The sequence below is a fragment of the Vipera ursinii genome (genome assembly GCF_947247035.1).
Source record: "Vipera ursinii genome assembly, chromosome: 2".
Lineage (NCBI taxonomy): Eukaryota > Metazoa > Chordata > Lepidosauria > Squamata > Viperidae > Vipera > Vipera ursinii.
Genome location: NC_139513.1, coordinates 171,136,048 through 171,153,762, shown reverse-complemented (window position 1 = coordinate 171,153,762; position 17,715 = coordinate 171,136,048). Strand labels below are relative to the sequence as shown.

The 17,715-nt window shown below is 41.3% G+C and overlaps 1 protein-coding gene across 1 annotated transcript; it reads right to left on the bottom strand.

Annotated features, from left to right (window-relative positions):
• Nucleotides 1-1,929: 1,929 nt before the first annotated feature.
• IDH3G (isocitrate dehydrogenase (NAD(+)) 3 non-catalytic subunit gamma) lies at nt 1,930-17,074 on the bottom strand. The gene is made up of 14 exons (XM_083354456.1): nt 16,624-17,074; nt 14,532-14,573; nt 13,714-13,725; nt 12,638-12,735; nt 12,383-12,495; nt 11,624-11,684; nt 10,335-10,467; nt 9,696-9,829; nt 9,184-9,286; nt 8,685-8,831; nt 4,609-4,703; nt 4,369-4,429; nt 3,043-3,135; nt 1,930-2,133 (listed from the first exon to the last, which is right to left on the bottom strand). Exons 1-14 carry the CDS (start codon nt 16,690-16,692, stop codon nt 2,131-2,133), a joined length of 1,164 nt encoding a protein of 387 aa, XP_083210582.1. The 5' UTR covers nt 16,693-17,074; the 3' UTR covers nt 1,930-2,130.
• Nucleotides 17,075-17,715: the final 641 nt, after the last annotated feature.

The following is a 17,715-nucleotide window of genomic DNA, read 5'->3' as shown; positions in this document are numbered from 1 at the left end:
GTATTGCTTCTCCTTCCATGAGCATTTATGGCCCCTTTCCATATTATTAGACTATAGCCCCTAATATGCATGCTTTTCACTAATCAGCGGTTGCATATCTGCTCATCATTTGATATTTTGAGAATCTCAATTCAAAAAATAGTTGTGGTTGGGGGAAAAAATTTTTTTGGAAGGTATGTACTTAAGAATTTTTTTAGCAGCCTGATTTTTCTAATATGACTTGTGATGTCTAATGTTGTTTTTTACTTCTATACCGTTTCATTTCCTTTGGCCCATTTTTTTAAAATCCATCTTTTGAGATAGTGAGGGATAGAGAGTAATCCCCGTATCATTTGCAGAATTGGGGGCTGGGTGGGAGGGAGGGAAATCAGTCTAACGGTAGGTATGTGTGCGGTTATAGTGTTTTCTTGGCAGATGTTTGGGGTTGTTCACATTGTTGCCATTTTGGGCTGCAGTTGCAACTCCTGTTCCGATTTTTCGACAAGTGCTACTTGTGATTAGCATTTTGTTTTATTTTTCAAAGAAAGAATGGCTGCTCATAAAAGCTTGACCCGGATGAGCAAAATTATTCAAGCTACTTTGTGCCTTTATAATGGAGCCTACCCATTGTTTGCTGGATACACTCAATTAGGAAGGAAAGAAAAGAGAGAGAGCTGTTACATGTAAGCCTTTTTTCACCTTCCACTCCCAAATGTCCTAGGAAAGGAATGCAAAAGAAATAAAAGACCTACAGCCAGGCGTAAAGCTAATGTCCCTTCCTTTTCCTAGAGCAGGGGTAGGCAACCTCGGCTCTTTTATGACTCATGGACTTTAACTCCCGGAATTCCTGAGCCAGCTGGCTCAGGAATTCTGGGAGTTGAAGTCCATGAGTCATAAAAGAGCCGAGGTTGCCTACCCCTGTCCTAGAGATACCCTGTTAAGAGTTCCTGTTTCTGTGAAAACTAGGCTCAGCTGTCTGAATCTGGAACTAGAATACGCGGTTCTGATTCTCCCGAACACTCCAGTCTCAACCTGGGGCATTGAGTGGGGAACATCTGGGTGAAAATACTGTTTATACCAAAGTTGTGTTTCCCCAGAATCAAACCCAACGAGAGCGAGACAAGTCTGTTTTCTTGCACTGTTATCTCCCCAATGAGAAGCCATGGCCTTCCTTTAGAGGGGGCCCATGTGTGCCAGTGTTTGGGGTGGGGGGGGGAAGTACGTGTGGAAGTGTTTTGAATGGTGTGCTGTTACAGGGATTGAATTCGGGGGGAAAAATTTTCATTAAAATATTTGCAATAACTTTTGATTCTTCCTTTCTGTGGACAAACCTATTACAGGGATGGGGGGAGCAGACGGAGGCCAGTTTGGACAGAAGTTGATGCTAGCAGTTTTGATGCACTTTCAGACTGGTCCTGCTCAGCTGCCCAGATCTGTTTTAAAATCCATGCTTTCTGCAGCAGGAATATTACTTTTCTTTTAAATGAGAATAGCTCATGGCATCAAAATTGAGATAGTAAAAGAGTACTATGGCTCCTTTGAATCTCCATTCTGCCAATAGCACAAGAGTTAGGAATATTAGAAAATGTATATTCATATGTTCGTTGGGGGGAAATGCATTGTAGTAGGTGTGAGCTTTTATTTTCTAAATCAAAATAATTAATAGTTCTCATGTAGACGATTGTATAAAAATAATGAAGGGTACTTGGCCAGCGTTCATAGAATCAAGGATAACAGCAGCAATGCCATTTTGCAATGATGCTCAGAACATTCCCAATTCTCAACTGAATAGCTAGTCCTGGTTCAAGGTAGGTAACCTGGCTACTCTTCTCCAGACCTTGATTGTCTCCATCTTCGGGATACCGCAGTATTTATTTTTATTCCAAGTCACTCCATTTCATTTTTACCATTACGATTTTCTGTCAACCAGACTAAAAATAAGAGCCTCTCTAAACCGTTTACATTTATTATCTCTAGTTCATGGAGCTGGGTGAGAAACATTAACTTACACACTATATACAGAAGGAGGATACTTGAATAGTTTGCAATGAAAAGGTCTGCGCCATTCATAAAGAGTTGCTCCGTTGCTTTCACTGTAGAAAAAGAATGGGTATCTGCTGTAGCTGGGACAGCTTTGACCTTGAGCTTCATTTACTATTAAACAGAAAGCAAATGTATTAATGTTATTAGAGAGAGAGAGACCATCAGACCAGTCTTTCAGGATAGAATCGGCCCAGGTTGCCAAATTACTACACTGCAAAAGACAAAAGTCTAGGACAAGGCAAGCGACATTTCAACCTGGCCTTACCTACAGTGACCTCTTCTAAATGTCTTCTTGGCTTTTCTTTTGGGTAAAACATTTTTAAACGAAAATCTAGAACATTTTTTTTCCATCTGGCATCCTCCAGTTGACTTGAATCAATCCCCAAACTTTCCCTAATAGAACATTGATGGGTATAAAACTTATGTGACCAGTGCCATATTGGAGAAGGCTACAATTCCTGTTGCCCATTATTCCTTCCCCCTTTGCTTTACAGATATTCCTTGACTTAACAACCACAATTGGGACCAGAACGTCCGCCACTAAACAGTGGAGTCACTAAATGAGTCATGCCAGATTTTGCCATCTTTTCTGCCGTGGTCATTAAGCAAATTGTCACAATAGCTGAGCAAATCTGGCTTCCCCCACTAAGTTTGCTTGTTGGAAGCCCTCTGGGAAGTTCATAGTGATCATGTGACTATGATCGTGTAGCATCATGGGATGCTGCAACCATCGTAAATACACGACAGTTCTCAAGTGCCCAAATTTTGATGATGATGATGGGAGGGACACTGCAGCGGTCATGAGGACCAATCAGAAGCACCTTTTTGGGACATCCTCATAATTTGAGTTGTTAAACAAATGGTCATAAGCCAAGGACTACCTGTACATCTATTTCCTGCTAAAAATAAATGCAGCTAGGTCCATGTCTGGCATGCCCTGAAGTCCAAGTACACAATTCATTCACCACCTCTGAAATCAGCCCCAGCCCCAGATCTAGGAACTTCCTTCTATTTTCTTACCTGTGCTAGGTGAGACCTAGGCTTGATCTGCTTCATAATTGACTGAACAGCTGCTGAGGTGGTACCCAGGCCCCCAATATCTGGTGTGTGGGTCTAAAGAGAAGGGAAAAAAACAGAACTGCACTAAGCCAGCCTCGCTCTCAACCGCACTGCAGCAACAGATGCCTCACAAGTAGTTGAAGACCAGTGCTGAACTTTTGCAACTACAATTCCCAAGCAGGGGTGGCATCAGTGAGGATCTTATCAAGCTACATAAAATTAAAACTTTTTTTACAGAAAATGAAATGTTATAGCATGGATAGGTTGTGAACTCCTAGGGGTAAACACAGATGTATAAAGAATGAGTTTAGCTTTATTGGACATGCGCTCGTTACTACGCACAATAAACCCAAGATGGGAAGAGGAACCCTTCTGTAGGTTTTGCGGGGGCTCACCCTCCACCCTGGTGAATTGGGCAGGGCAAAAATTGGAATTTACATTCTTGTTTTAACTGGCTTTTTGTTCTACCCAGTGGGATCAGTATAAATTACATCATTGACAGCTGGGATGTTTGATGTACTGCCCCACAGCTTTGCAGAGGAAGTCAAGAGACTGACATCCTGTGTATCCCATGGCTTTTCCTGGTATGTTTTTTTATCCTCTCCAATGCCGAAATTCCATTATTAGAGTTGCAGTTATTTCCATTATTGCAGATCAAAGGCTTTTGAGGACAGTTTTTACCCTATATTCTTGAAGAAGAGCACAAAAAAATATGGCTCTATAATACTATGTAAATTTTCTATCAATCCACTTTCTGTTCAGAAAAATGGTTCATCTTTCATCTTTGTCCATGTACATGTGAGCACACCTCCAAGAAAGTGTTAACCTCTGGCAACTGTCTGAACAAGTCCCTGCAGTTTTCCTGGCAAGATTTGAGAAGTGAGTTGCCATCGCCTGCTTCTTAGGGCTGGGACAGAGTGGTTGGTCCAAGGTCACCCACTACTTCAAACTGGCTTTCATCTACGTCACATCTATTTTAGAACTTAGGTTCTTCTGTGAATTTCTGCCTAGGGAAATATGAAGAGCACTTTACTCCATCCTGGAATAGGAAAACATCTCGCTTCTACTCCCTTCAGTATGTTGTGTAATAATAATGTTTACTGTGGCAATACACTCAAATAGATTCTATCCAGTATCAAGAAAGTTATTCCCGCTTTTCCAAGAGAATCTAACGATACTACTGGTCCCTAAAATCCAAGTGACTAGAGCTTTTTTTTAAAAAAAAACCTTTATTACTTCCCAATATCTTGATCAAGGTCTGTCCAGATCAGGATAAAAGCAACTCACTTCCACATCGTCCATGGAGGTTAGGACTGCCTTGCGGATCACAGATGCGTAGCTGTGCAATCTGCAATGAATGACAAATCTTTCTTAGGAACAGCAACCCAAATCAACCCCTCTCTTGTCTCTCGTCCCCAGTATAATGGCAGCTCCTCCTAGGGACTATTTATTCGTTTTGATCCCATCTTTCTCCTTAAGAACCCCTCAGTGTATTCTGATCCTTCATTTTACCCTCAAACCACCTACCTAAGGTGATCCAGCATCATACAGCTGGCAAGGAGCATTGCTGTGGGGTTTGCAATGTTCTTGCCTGCAATACTTTTGCCAGTATTGCGTGTGGCCTGTGGAGAAATAGGGAGATAAAGGAAAAAACAAAGGATGATTTCAGTAATCACAAGCAATCCTCAACCTTTTGCGTGCTACTTCCTACAATAATTGTACATGTGGTTCTTGATTTATAACAATAAATGGGACAAGGATTTCCGTTGCTAATCAAGGTTGTTAAGGAAATTGTGCCCAGTTTTACAAACTTTTTTTTGCTGCAGCTAAGTGAATCGTCATTAAGTAAATCCACCTTCCAAAATTGATTTTGCTCGTCAAAAGTTGGCTGGCTGCCAATTACATGACCTCAGAATGCTGCAACATTGAAAATGCATGCCAGCTGTCAAGCACCCAAAAATGATTGTATGACTTGGGATGCTGCAACAATCCGCATCATTTTTTTCCCCTCAGCACCGTTGTAACTCTGAAGGGTTGCTAAACAATTGGCTGTAAGTTGAGAACTATATCAAAGAACTGAATCCTGCCAGGGTAGAAACAAAACAACCACTTTTTTTCAAGAAAGACATATATTAGGACATTCTGTCATGTTAACTTGGGTTCTGAACAGAGAAAGAGATGGAACTCAAAATGGTTTAACCAGTCTACCAATTCCGTCATTTGCTGCTAATTTCCAGAATACAAAAATACTGTGGCATTAGCATTTGAAATAACTTCTGCTGCTAGGGTTTCAAAACACAAACTGGTCATGACATTAACTGAAAGGCAAGGCAAAAAGCTGAGGTGAAAGGCAGTCAACAAAGCATAGCTGTGCTCTGTGAGACATTTACTGCTTTATACAGTGCTTTTTTTCTTAAAAAAAAAAAAAAGGTGCCGGAAGTCTCATCTTGGCGGGCGCATGAGGCGGGGGGGGGGGGTTGACGCTGCTGCAGTCACGGATGCGAGGGGTGTTTGTGGGCTGCCCCCCAGGGCTGGAGCTGGCGCGGCTGGTGTGGGAGCAGCGAGGCCCACTCTATACAGCAGGGCTGCACGGGGCGGGCGGCGGAGGCGGAGCAGGCCAGGCGATGCACGGCAGCCACTTAGGTGCGCAGGCAAGGCGATGGTGGCGCAGGTTCAGCACCGGGTAGGCCACCAGCCTGGCTGACACGGGTGAGCACCAGGAGTGCACATGGACTCCGCAGAACCCACCTCCCACTCCTTGTCCTCTCTTACTTACCTAGTTGAAATGGTGTAGTTGGGCAGCAGGGAGGGAAGCAAAGTTCCTGCCGACTCACCTTCGCTGCAGACAACTTGCCGGTGCAACATTTGCCGGCCGAGTCTTTTGGCATGCTCAGCAGCAATTCCTATTGGCTCTCAAAAGCCAATAGGCTTTCGAAAGCCAATAGAGGGAATAGCATAGCTTGTGCAAAAGCTTGTTGTTTTTTTTTTGTGGAAAAAAAGGTGCCGGAACGCCATTCTGAGCGTTCTATGAGAAAAAAAGCCCTGCTTTTATGTTTTAATCTTACGATTTTAAAAATATATTTTTTTCTATTGTAAGTTGCCCCAAACCTCGCCATGTAGATTGCATACAAATATTATATAATTGGTAAATAAAGGTAGAACATATGTTAAATATACATCAAATGATAATATGCTTCCCTACAAAGTCAATTCTTGCTCAGTGACAGACCAAGGAGTTAACTCGGAAAGGGAAGAGGAAAATCTAGAAGAGGTCTGTGCAACTTGTAGAAGGGAAAGGCCCACATTGATAAATTAAAAATCTTTGTGGTCTGCAAAGGAATGCTGGTGGGCTAATCAATGATTTGGTGACTAGAGGAGCATCTACAGTGTTGGAGCTCGTGGTCATGGTAAGCCATGGAGGCACTAGGCAACAGGGCAGTGGTAGTAATTTTATTACTTTTTTTAAAAAAAAATCTGTGCTCTGTCCAAGGGTGCTTGGTAGGCTGCATGTACAGGCCTGGTCTAGAATTTATTTATTCAACTATCTAGAGCAGGCATGTCAAACTCACGACGTCATGTGACATCGCACGATGTATTGCACTTTTCCCTCATTGCCGGCAATGGGGTGGGCACGGTTTCGTTGTGATGCATCTGGCCCACAGGCCAACAGTTTGACATGCCTGATCTAGAGACATCCATTTTTTGCACTGCAAAGGGCCTTTCATCTGTTGTATATACGGTTTTATTTTTGTGTGCAAAAAGGATTCTAAATTAACTGAGTCATGTCCTGGTGTGAAGTCTGATAGCTTGAGTTAAAGAGCCTATAAAATCTCAAATGACTCCAGTTGTTTTGTTCAAGTATGCTAATGTTCTAAGGTAAATATTATTCATACTATATAATATCCAGATGAGCACCTCAGTAGCATATTATAGTTCTATGAAGTGTGGTGGGCTTCATAACCACCATATACCATGCCATATGTATATATGCAACTGCCATTATTTTTCAAGCTACATTACTTGAACACATGGCACACATCACAAATCAGATTCCTCTGTAATGCACTATTCCTTTGCATGACCATAGGAAATTTAGAAATGCAATTGCGTTCTTATGCTTCCAAAGCGTTCTTCCTTATCTTCCTGGTACATTGATCACCATAAAAATACTCAAGGTCTCTTGGGATAAGATAGAATAAGTATGGTATTTAAGGAATGCAATAGAAAGCATTCAAAATGCACAATGTATTTAAATTTCATTTTGAGGCAACTTCTTATAAAAGAATTGCCATTAATTTGTTTTAATAAAATAATTTAAATCAATTTTTTACTTGATTTCAAATTAAATGAATTGTATTGGTTGACAATAAGATTTTTTTTAGTACAATTGCCAGATGCAATAAACTGGTTTTAGGTATATGTGTGCACTAATTATTTCAACACCAATACATTTTAACAACATATTCTATTTGTAAATGAATGCAAATGCAAATTATACAATTTTTTGTGCAAAAATAAAACAAAATAATAGATTTAAGAGCTGTTATCATTAGTTATCCTTAGATTAAAAAAATAATTCCATCATCCAAAACTTTGTTATACTGTATTTAACGAACAGATGCTTTGGGATTAAAAAAAAGACTAACTACATTTGATTGTGTATCACCATGGCATTAAAACAAAATTCAAACAGTGTATGAAAAATACAAGGTTCCCTAAACGTCTGCTGGCTATATCTATACGTTTTCCTTGATAGCACTCTATTGCCTTCTTTTTAGCATGTTTTTCAACTTCCCAGCTTAAAAAAGGCAAGGCGTCCTGCACTAGGAGCTGAAAGTTTGTTTAAGCAGGTTGCTAGGCAACCTGTTCACTCTCGGCCCTTCTTACCCTCCCACTTTTGAATTAGCCCGTGCAGAACACGTTTCCTTCAATTTGAGCCATCTGAAGGTCCATCGCTGCGATGCATTCTGTGCTCTGCAACCTGGCTGCCTGAGGAGAATTTGACTCTCCGGAACAGTTTCCTTCAGCTTTTTTTTTTTTTTTGGTGCAAAAAAAAAGGTGCCGGAACGCCATTCTGAGTGTTCTATGGGGAAAAAAACCCTGGCTTTATAAGCCGCAGTGAGAGGCACAGAGAAATGGGAAGAGTGCTTGCTTGCACTTCTGGCAGCCACTTGCAAAATAGCATACAAGTGAAACATGGTGGGAGCTTCTTGGTAAGAAAGAAAAGGATCGAGGACCGTGATATTCACTTAACAGCATCAGTAGGAAGAAAACGATTCTATTGTTCTTTCCCTCTTTACAGCATCAATAAGCAAAGAACCAAACTATTGACAGAAAAGAGCACTTTGCTGCTTGCAGATGCTTGCAAAGCTCCATCACCTCTAGACGAAATAGCTGAAAGTTATTCAGGAGGTGCCTGAACCATGTTGATAAGCCTGTATCCCACTTAGATTCCTCCTGCATTTCACCAACATTATGCATCCAACTACTGCAATAGTTGATGGGAAGATATCTGCCCACGTTTCCTTATGGTTTATCATGACTGGGTTGTGATTTTGAGATCCATCCCTCTCTCAAAAACAAAGCCATCTCATACACCTTACCGTTTCAAAAACCGCATAGTCACGGCCATAATTGGCTCCTGGGACCAGGCCTGGACCGCCAACCAATCCAGCGCAGACATTGTTGACAATATTGCCGTAGAGGTTAGGCATAACCATGACGTCAAACTGCTGTGGACGGGAAACCAGCTGGAGATTCAAAAAAAGCAGTGTTATCCCAGTATTCATAACATGCTTTTCTCTGTTATCCACCCTAAGGAGACACAGGGTGATTCCTTGCATCTAAACTGAAAGTATGCATAAAGACCTCCAAGTAACATATTTTTAAAAAAATCACAAATCCTAATCAAGAAGTTACATTACAGACTGCCAAGTTTAGTCCCGTGAACTTCGAAGCGGACTCAGTGAATCTGCGTTGAAACCTGGAAAGCTCCTGTTACTTATATTAATCTGGTGAATAAGATGGGCCAAGGGCCTTTTCAGTGTAAAGCACCTTCCTACAGCTACAGCTGAAGTTGAAACTAAACCAACATCACAGTACCTGCATGGTGGTGTTGTCAACAATCATGCTCTCAAAGGTGATGTTTGGGTAGCCAGCTGCCACCTCTTTGCAACACTGCAGGAACAGACCGTCACCCAGTTTCCTTTAGGGGAGGGAAAGAGGAGCAAATGAGCTACAGCAAATGGTTGGTCTCCAGCAAAAATAACAGAGGCGATGAGAGCTTCAAAAGAACAGTGCTTGTGGAGCAGGAGAAAACACAAAGAAAAGGCCATGTGGAAACCTGCCTCCACTTCACAGCACAGAAAAATAACTATCCTAAGCCTGAAGGGTCTATATGGGAAACATACAGGTACCCTATGTGACAGTACTTGCCCCAGAGCTTGATTACTAGTAGGCTATAGAATATTCTTTATATAATCAATACCCCACTCTTAAGCCAAAACCTTTGTGGTGGGTTAAAGCCGGCCCACTATGGTTTATTCAACAAATCAGAGTTGAGCCAATTAAGGACTGCTGTGCTACATGAACTCGGCCTTTATTTTCCAACTTACATAATATTGGCCTTGTGGACAGCTGTCACTTTCTTGCGACCAGCTTCATGTGCCAACCTGAAAGCATATTCAGCAATGCGCAGCGACTTTGTCTTTGTGATGATCTTGAGGCTCTCCACCACGCCAGAGACACTCTGTGGAAAGGGCACGGTCAGCGCTCCAGAGTTCCACCACTAGCCATGCACAATTCAGGGCTTGGTGTCTACAAGGCAAGAGGACTGAAATCCTGACTCAAGAGAACCGCTTCATACAGGAAGTCAATTCTTGGCTGGTGATTTCCCCTCGTGCCTACACAATCTTTGCAAGTCTCTTGGCTTGCCTTAAAGGTAGAAAAAGATACATAATAGGATAGTCTCTGGACTGCCAACGGACAGCTCCCGATAAAGAGGACTCTCAGTCCACAAGTTTCTGACTTGGCAGGCAGTGACCTCTGATACTCCAAGATTGTAAGGACACTTAGTTCTATAGTCTTCCATACAGCACTATCACCATTCTTACCTTCCTCAGTGCAGCAAAGCAAACAAATGTACACCTGTAGGACATTTCACAAACACCCACACACCATGTGAATGGGGTTGAGGCTAGCAGCAAATGTGGAAAGAGAAAAGAACTCCACAAGCTTCCTGTATAAATGAGCACCTCATGTTCTAGGCTGCTGTATTCCCCCTCTGTGTTCTCCCGGATAATGAGGATGTCGATGTCACGGTGCCTGGTTGCCACACCTGGAAGGCTCTTGCAATGAATCACATTGGCAAAGAGATCCAAATTAGTACTGTGGAGACAGAGAAGGAAAAAGGAAGCTCACCAAGTGGAGAGTCGCTGCTTCTCAGCTGCTTAAGAAAGCACCGGGAAAAATGCAGCCTGCAAAGAAACAGGCAACAGGCCTTCTACTTCAATCTAGCTGATCACCACAGGCTGGACATCCCGTCAGCAAAAGACAGCCTCTCAAATGCGGACCACTACCCCTCCCTGTCTAATGATAGATCCCAGTCAAATAAGTGTGTTGCTGCTGGAGCAACAGATGTGGGTGGCTGTCTGTCTGAAAGGTGATGTTGTGCAGGTCTCATTTAACTAGTTCCAAAGTTCTGCCCGACACTTTTAAGTTGAGCCTTTATCTCTTCAGACAGGAAGGCGGTGCAGAGAGTGGTGAGGATGGCCGAAACGATCGCTGGCAGTTCCCTCCCCTCCATCCAGGACATAGCACAGAAGCGATGGTTGAGCAGGGTCCGTAAGATTATCTGGGACTCAACACATCCCCTTCACGACCTGTTTTCCTTGTTACCTTCTGGGAGGAGGCTTCGTGGTATCCGCAGCAGAACATCCAGATTCAGCCATAGCTTCATTCCATACAGCATTAACCTTGTGAACTCTCAAGCTTCCTCCTTCCGTTATATATTCAAGATGGACAGTATTTAATATTTGTTATGTATATGTAGGGGTGTGGGTCTATAAAGGTAAAGGTTCCCCCGCACATGTGTGCTAGTCGTTTCCGACTCTAGGGGCCAGTGCTCATCTCCGTTTCAAAGCCGAAGAGCCAGCGCTTGTCCGGGGATGTCTCTGTGGTCATGTGGCCGGCATGAGTAGACGCCAAAGGCGCATGTAACGCTGTTACCTTCCCACCGTAGTGGTCCCTATTTTTCTACTTGCATTTTTACGTGCTTTCGAACTGCTAGGTTGGCAGAAGCTGGGACGAGTAACAGGCGCTCACTCTGCTATGCGACACTCGGGATTCGACCCGCCAAACTGCCGATCTTCTGATCGACAAGCTCAGCGTCCTAACCCACTGAGCTATATATGTGTATATAGTATGGTTTAGGTCTCTCTCATATATGTGTTCCACTTTGAGAGCGGGCAACTAAATTTCATTTTTGATGTGTGCCGTTGTGCCCACAGTAAAAAAAATAACAATAAAGGTTATCTTATCTCACCGCAATATGTTGTTCCGGGACTTGTGGGAAGGTGGCAGGTTGTGGTTTGTCTCGATGTTTCCTATGAAGGTCAGGAAAAGAACGTGAATAAAGACACTGGATTTCTGACCAGCAAACTTAAAGCTACTGAGAAAAGCACTTTAAGAAATCTATCTACAGAATCACTTTTTGGTGCTTATACCTTTTAAATGTTTTAACTACTCTTCCAATCAGCTTTTGAAGACCACACTGTTTCTTTATCTCACTGTAAGGATTCAGGGCATGAGAAGAGACGCTGTTTCCATCTCCATTCCAGACTCCATTAACTTCTCATATCTCAAGCAATACAGTTCTGTCCCTCTGCTCCATATGAACAATATTTTTATTTATTTTAATTCCATTTATATCCCGCCCTTCTCCGAAGACTCAGGGCAGCTTACAAGCTTAGCAGTAGCCTTCATTCTATGTATATGCCTGCTTATTAGGGCTTTCACACACACCCCAAGCGGCATTATTACAAAGTCAGCTTAATTGCCCCCAACAATCTGGGTCCTCATTTCACCTACCTTGGAAGGATAGAAGGCTGAGTCAACCTTGAGCCTGGTGGGATGCGAACCTGCACTAATTGCAGGCAACTGGTGTTACTTAAGGAGATATTAGCCCACTGCTCCACCAAGTCTCTTTCCAGCCTTTCCATTAGCACAGATAATGTCAAATCTCCATTTTGTGTTTTAGCCCCTCCAATTCTGATGATTACGTGGGGAAAAGGACCACTATTACCTTTGAGGGCCACACGGTTACGGCGGATAGCCATGAGAGCATTTTGTATGTCACTTTCAGAATCCTCTGATCTCACTAGAACTTCCTCAAAGTCCACGGGTACACAGGCATGCCTGGGCCAGAGAAAAAGAGAGATCTAGGCCAAACATACCACAGAGAATGGAAACCTCCAGCATTAGCAGGGTGAGTCGTCAAAGTTAGGCTGCCTTTCTTTTAGGCACAGCTCTAGAAAGGTGGAAAAGAAAGAAACCATACCGGAACAATTCTTTGACATGAAGCATGAGCTCTGGCCCAATCCCATCGCCTGGGATCATGGTCACGGTATGGCGACCGCCATACTTGGCTGGGGGAGGCTGCAAAAAAAAAAAAAAAGAGAGAGAGAGAGAGAGAGAGAGAGAGAGAGAGAGAGAAGGGACGATTTCAAACAGTCCAATCCACAGTCTTCTCAAAGAGTCTGCATTATTGAGCATCACCATCAATCCATTTAAAAAATGGGAATCATCAAAACATTTTGTGTGGCTGTCCATTGCAAAGGGGGGTGGGGGAGAATCCAATGGGGCAAAGAAGCTTGTGCACTAACTGGTAATCTGGACAGAGACAAAGTGTGAGACAGGTAGGATGGGGCTTTGAAAAGGAATCAGACCCAATCTTTGTGTTATATTTGGATTCCTGGGACTGATAGCATAGGAAAGCTCTTTCAGAGATTCTAGGGATTATCAGTATCTGAAATTGCGGAAAAGAAAAGATTTTTGACAATGGACCTCTGTCATCTGTTCCAAACCTGCAAAAACATTTTTAATAAAAATATAAAATTAACCATTTCCTTTGTCCAGGATTTTCCAGGATAGGGATTTATAATTCCTTTTAGGACCCTCTTGTCCTTTTAGTTTCATGAAGAGAAGGACATGATAGCAGTGTTCCACTATCTCAGGGGCTGCCACAAAGAAGAGGGGGGCAAGCTATTCTCCAAAGCGCCTGAAGGCAGGACAAGAAGCAATGGATGGAAACCAACCAAGGAGAGAAGCAACCTAGAACTAAGGAGAAACTTCCTGACAGTTAGAACTACTAACCAGTGGAACAACCTGCCCCCAGAAGCTGTGAATGCTCCAACACTGGAAGTTTTAAAGAAGAGGCTGGACAGCCATTTGTCTGAAATGGTATAGGGTTTCCTGCCTGAGCAGGGGGTTGGACTAGATGACCTCCAAGGTCCCTTCTAACTTTATTAATATTATTATCATTATTGTATACAGTAGCTAAAGGAGACAGCCTTCATATTTCTTGACTGGCTCTTTAATTTTTCCATGCAACAATGAGGTAGGATAATTACTTACAATATACTGTTGCTATAAACGATGTAACAGGAACAGGGCAAGGTGAGAGAGAGAAAAGAAAAATACCTATATTAATCTTAGAAAATGTAAAATTAAGCATGACATCTGTGAATCATTTTGTTACTACCATTTTTACGTTACCTTTCCAAAACAGTGTCCTCAGGTAAAGAAATTATAAAATATCTTCATAAAATACTGAATTCAGACAATACATTTACAATTTCTATGTCCTAAAATACACATAATAGCATCACAAACTGCAGGATTTTGCTTCAGGAAACAATATCACTCAGGATTGCAGAGATGGCCAAGTTTCATTCAAAGACAAAAGTGATCATGAAGCTAATCCACTTGTTTATAAAGATTGAGTTTAAGTGAAAAAAGAATGAAACAAGCATCTTTTAAAAATGAATGAAAGACCGTGGCTTAAATCTATTGCAATCGCATGCTCTGATCTTTTACAGTATTGTTCATTATTTGCTCTTGCTAATTAATTTGGCATTCGGAATGCATGACTGGGCAATTTGGAAAAGGTCTCTATTATACATATTCCTAATGCCTAACAGTCTCAGATGATAATATAGTGTTTTTAACTTTGAATGAAGAGAAAGATTTTCATTCAATACTGAAAACCACATTTGTTATGATCCAGTGCAGCATGATATTTACATAGGTCCCAGCCTGACCATCTAAAACAATTGCTATGGAATCTGTTCCAACATATGCAGCATCAGGTTGGGGAATGCTGTAACATGGAAAAGAGTATGATTTTTCACAACAAAATCTTTCTACAGTAAAGATGCATAAATTATACATACTGAGGCAATATTTCTGTGATTGCCATCTGTTATAGTCTGTACCTGTGAGACAGAAGGAAATAACAGGACAGGTAAGAGAACACATTTGAGAATCTAGAAGAATCTGTGATTCCTAAGAGGGAAACGATATGAATATATTCATATCAGTGATTTACAAAAAATTAAATTGGGACAACCAGAACAATCATACATACTTTGTTCAAATTCAAATTAAATGAATAAAAATACACAAACATGTTAAGGATGAAATTCTAAACTTGAATATAATTCCATTAACAGGATTTACCCACAAGCTTCCTATAACTGGAATAATTTGACATTGGCCCTAAGCCTGTTACTGAAACCTCTTCCCGCTGATATTAGCGAGAAAATGAAATGAGCAGCCATGCTTACAGAGAGAAAATCCTCTTTCCATATTGCAATAAGATGGGTAGCAAACTAGTGTTTTTTAAGCATTGCTGAGTACAGATAGTCCTTAACTTACAATTACAATTGAGCCCATTTTTTTTACTAAGCAAGACAGTTGTTAAGGTGCCCCATTTTATGACTTTTCTTTTGTTGAATGAATCACGGCTGTTAAATGAATCTGACTCTGCTTGTCAGAAGGTCGCAATAGGTGATCATATGACCCGAGGGACATAACAACAATCATAAATACGAGTCAGTTGCCCAGTGTCTGAAGTTTGATCAGGTGACCATGGTGATACTGCAGTGGTTGTTGAGGGTGAAAAATGGTCATAAATCACTTTTCAGTGCTGTTGTAACTTTTGAACAGTCACTAAACGAAATGTTGTAAGTTGTGGATTATCTGTAATCACGCCCAACAGTAACATGTAACATGTAACTGGTGAGAAACACTTGGGGCTAACACTTTACATTTTTGTTATACAATCAGAAAAGTTGTAGTAGAAAAAGGGGTAGATGTCCTCTGTCTTGTATGACAGGACATAATAAAGGTTTATGTGGAAAAGCTTCAGCAAAATGTATACAAATACAGGTAAACACATTCTAAATTCCTTGTGATGGTACTCAAGGTATAAAAATACTTGTCAATAACTGCTACAATTTTCTTTTTTCCCCATGACTTGTTTCTATATTTTCGGTACCAAAGCACAGAGAAATTAATTAGATGATGATGATGATGATGATTATTATTATTATTATTATTATTATTATTATTATTATTATTATTATTATTATTATCATCCCATTTATATCCCGCCCTTCTCCGAAGACTCAGGACGGCTTACAATCTAAGAAGCACAAATCAATGTGCTTAGCAATAGCCTTCATTCTATGTATATGCCTGCTTATTACGGCTTTCGCCCCCCCCCCAGTGGCATTATTACAAAGTCAGCTTATTGCCCCCAACAATCTGGGTCCTCATTTTTAACCAGATCATTGCTTCCAACATGAAAAATAAAATAGTATGATGCTGTTCAGACGTTTTACAACAACATAACAAACTATCATTAAAAAAAACAGCAGTGAGTTCCGAATGACTTTGAGAAGCCCTCTGCAAAAATAGGGGGAATCAATTTCACCTCCTTCTAATACATGTGCTTCCCTATGACTACCAAGTATTTAACAATAATAACAAAATTCATTTTTCATTTTAATTAAACAAAAAAATGAAATCTTGGATAAGTGCAGTTAAACTCTTATCAGGATTCTAATTCTAGAACTTGTTCACAGCAAACACTTCCTTTATTTAAGACCATTTTTTCCACCTAATCTGAATCCGTTTCTTGCAAAACTAATAAGCCTGAAGTAGATATGTTGTCTTCGCTGGGTGATTTTTACCATCCAATTTTGCAAAATAACACTGATCTACATCACTCGTCCAGTCAAAAAGAGCAATAATCCCACCCACTCTCCATGTAAAAATCGCCTTTGGGAAACGCCCCTAACAAGAGGTCAGACCAATGCAAAAGCCTCTTTCTCCATTTGCGCCGCCTATCAGGCTCATCCCAACCAATCAGAAAAAGCGCAGGAAGTTTCCCCCATTTGTCCCCTGAAGAAACCGAAGTATTCTATTTCATTTCGCATCCCGTAAACTCGACGTTAAAACCGTGTCTAATAAACCTCTCACCGATCGAGGTACCAGCAGAGTCGGCCTCCAAAGCAGCCTAGCTGTGCTCAAAACCACCGAAACGGCCATCCTTCAGTCTCCTTCGGATATACCACCATGGAGTGGGTAATAAGAACCAGACATCGCGAGACTTAAGACGAAATCCCGCGCGACTCTCCATATTCCCGCGCGAGTGATTGCGCGAAGGTCACGCTCCAAATGTGGAAGAAAAAAAAAGACTGTAATTTGCGACCATAGAGATAGGAATATTTTCCCCTCTATAGCTTCAAGTGCGAGTTGAGGTTTTCATTCATATTATATTATTCCGGAATATGGCGTTCATGTTATATGCTATTATTAGGAATCCCTTGGAATCATTTGAAAATGGCGAGATAAAACTGCTGTAATACAATGTGTTTCCCATTTCCAATAGGATAGAACGTCACTGTCGCATTGCTTTTTATGCAAACATGCACATAAATTATGTCTTTTTTTTGTAGTTAAGGGGAGAGATGTGTTACTCCCGACTGTATAAAAGCCTCAACAGCTTGAATGGTTTCTGCAAAATTCCAAGAAATTGTTTGCACCGAAATTATTTTTAAAAGCCAATCGCACAATCTTGAAATCTCATATTGCAGGATTTAACTTAATTTATATCTTCCTACTGTAGTCTGCGGAACTGAAACGTAACTTAAAACGAGACTAGGAACTGCCATTCACTCGAACGTTGTGGGAGAAATAAAATGCCTGTCGAGCGGTGTCCTGAACTCAAATCCAAAAATTCAGTGATCCAGGCAGATAGGCAATCTTATTGAATTATTCTGATATTTTAAACGAACTCGTTGCCTTATATCTAATATGACTCTCCTGGGTCATATTATCAATGTTCAAAATCCATGAATCTTCCGACTGTATCAAAGGTAACGCCCATCACGTTGTCACCTTCATAATTCCTCCTACTCCCACTAACCAACCGTATAACACAAAGACTGTAACACCACTTGGGAATTATTCGGGGCTGGTCTATCCCATTTCTCTATGGTGTACCCTCTATGGAATCCCCTCCCAGCACAGGATCCCGTGAGGACACGTCTATGGTCACAGACATCCTAG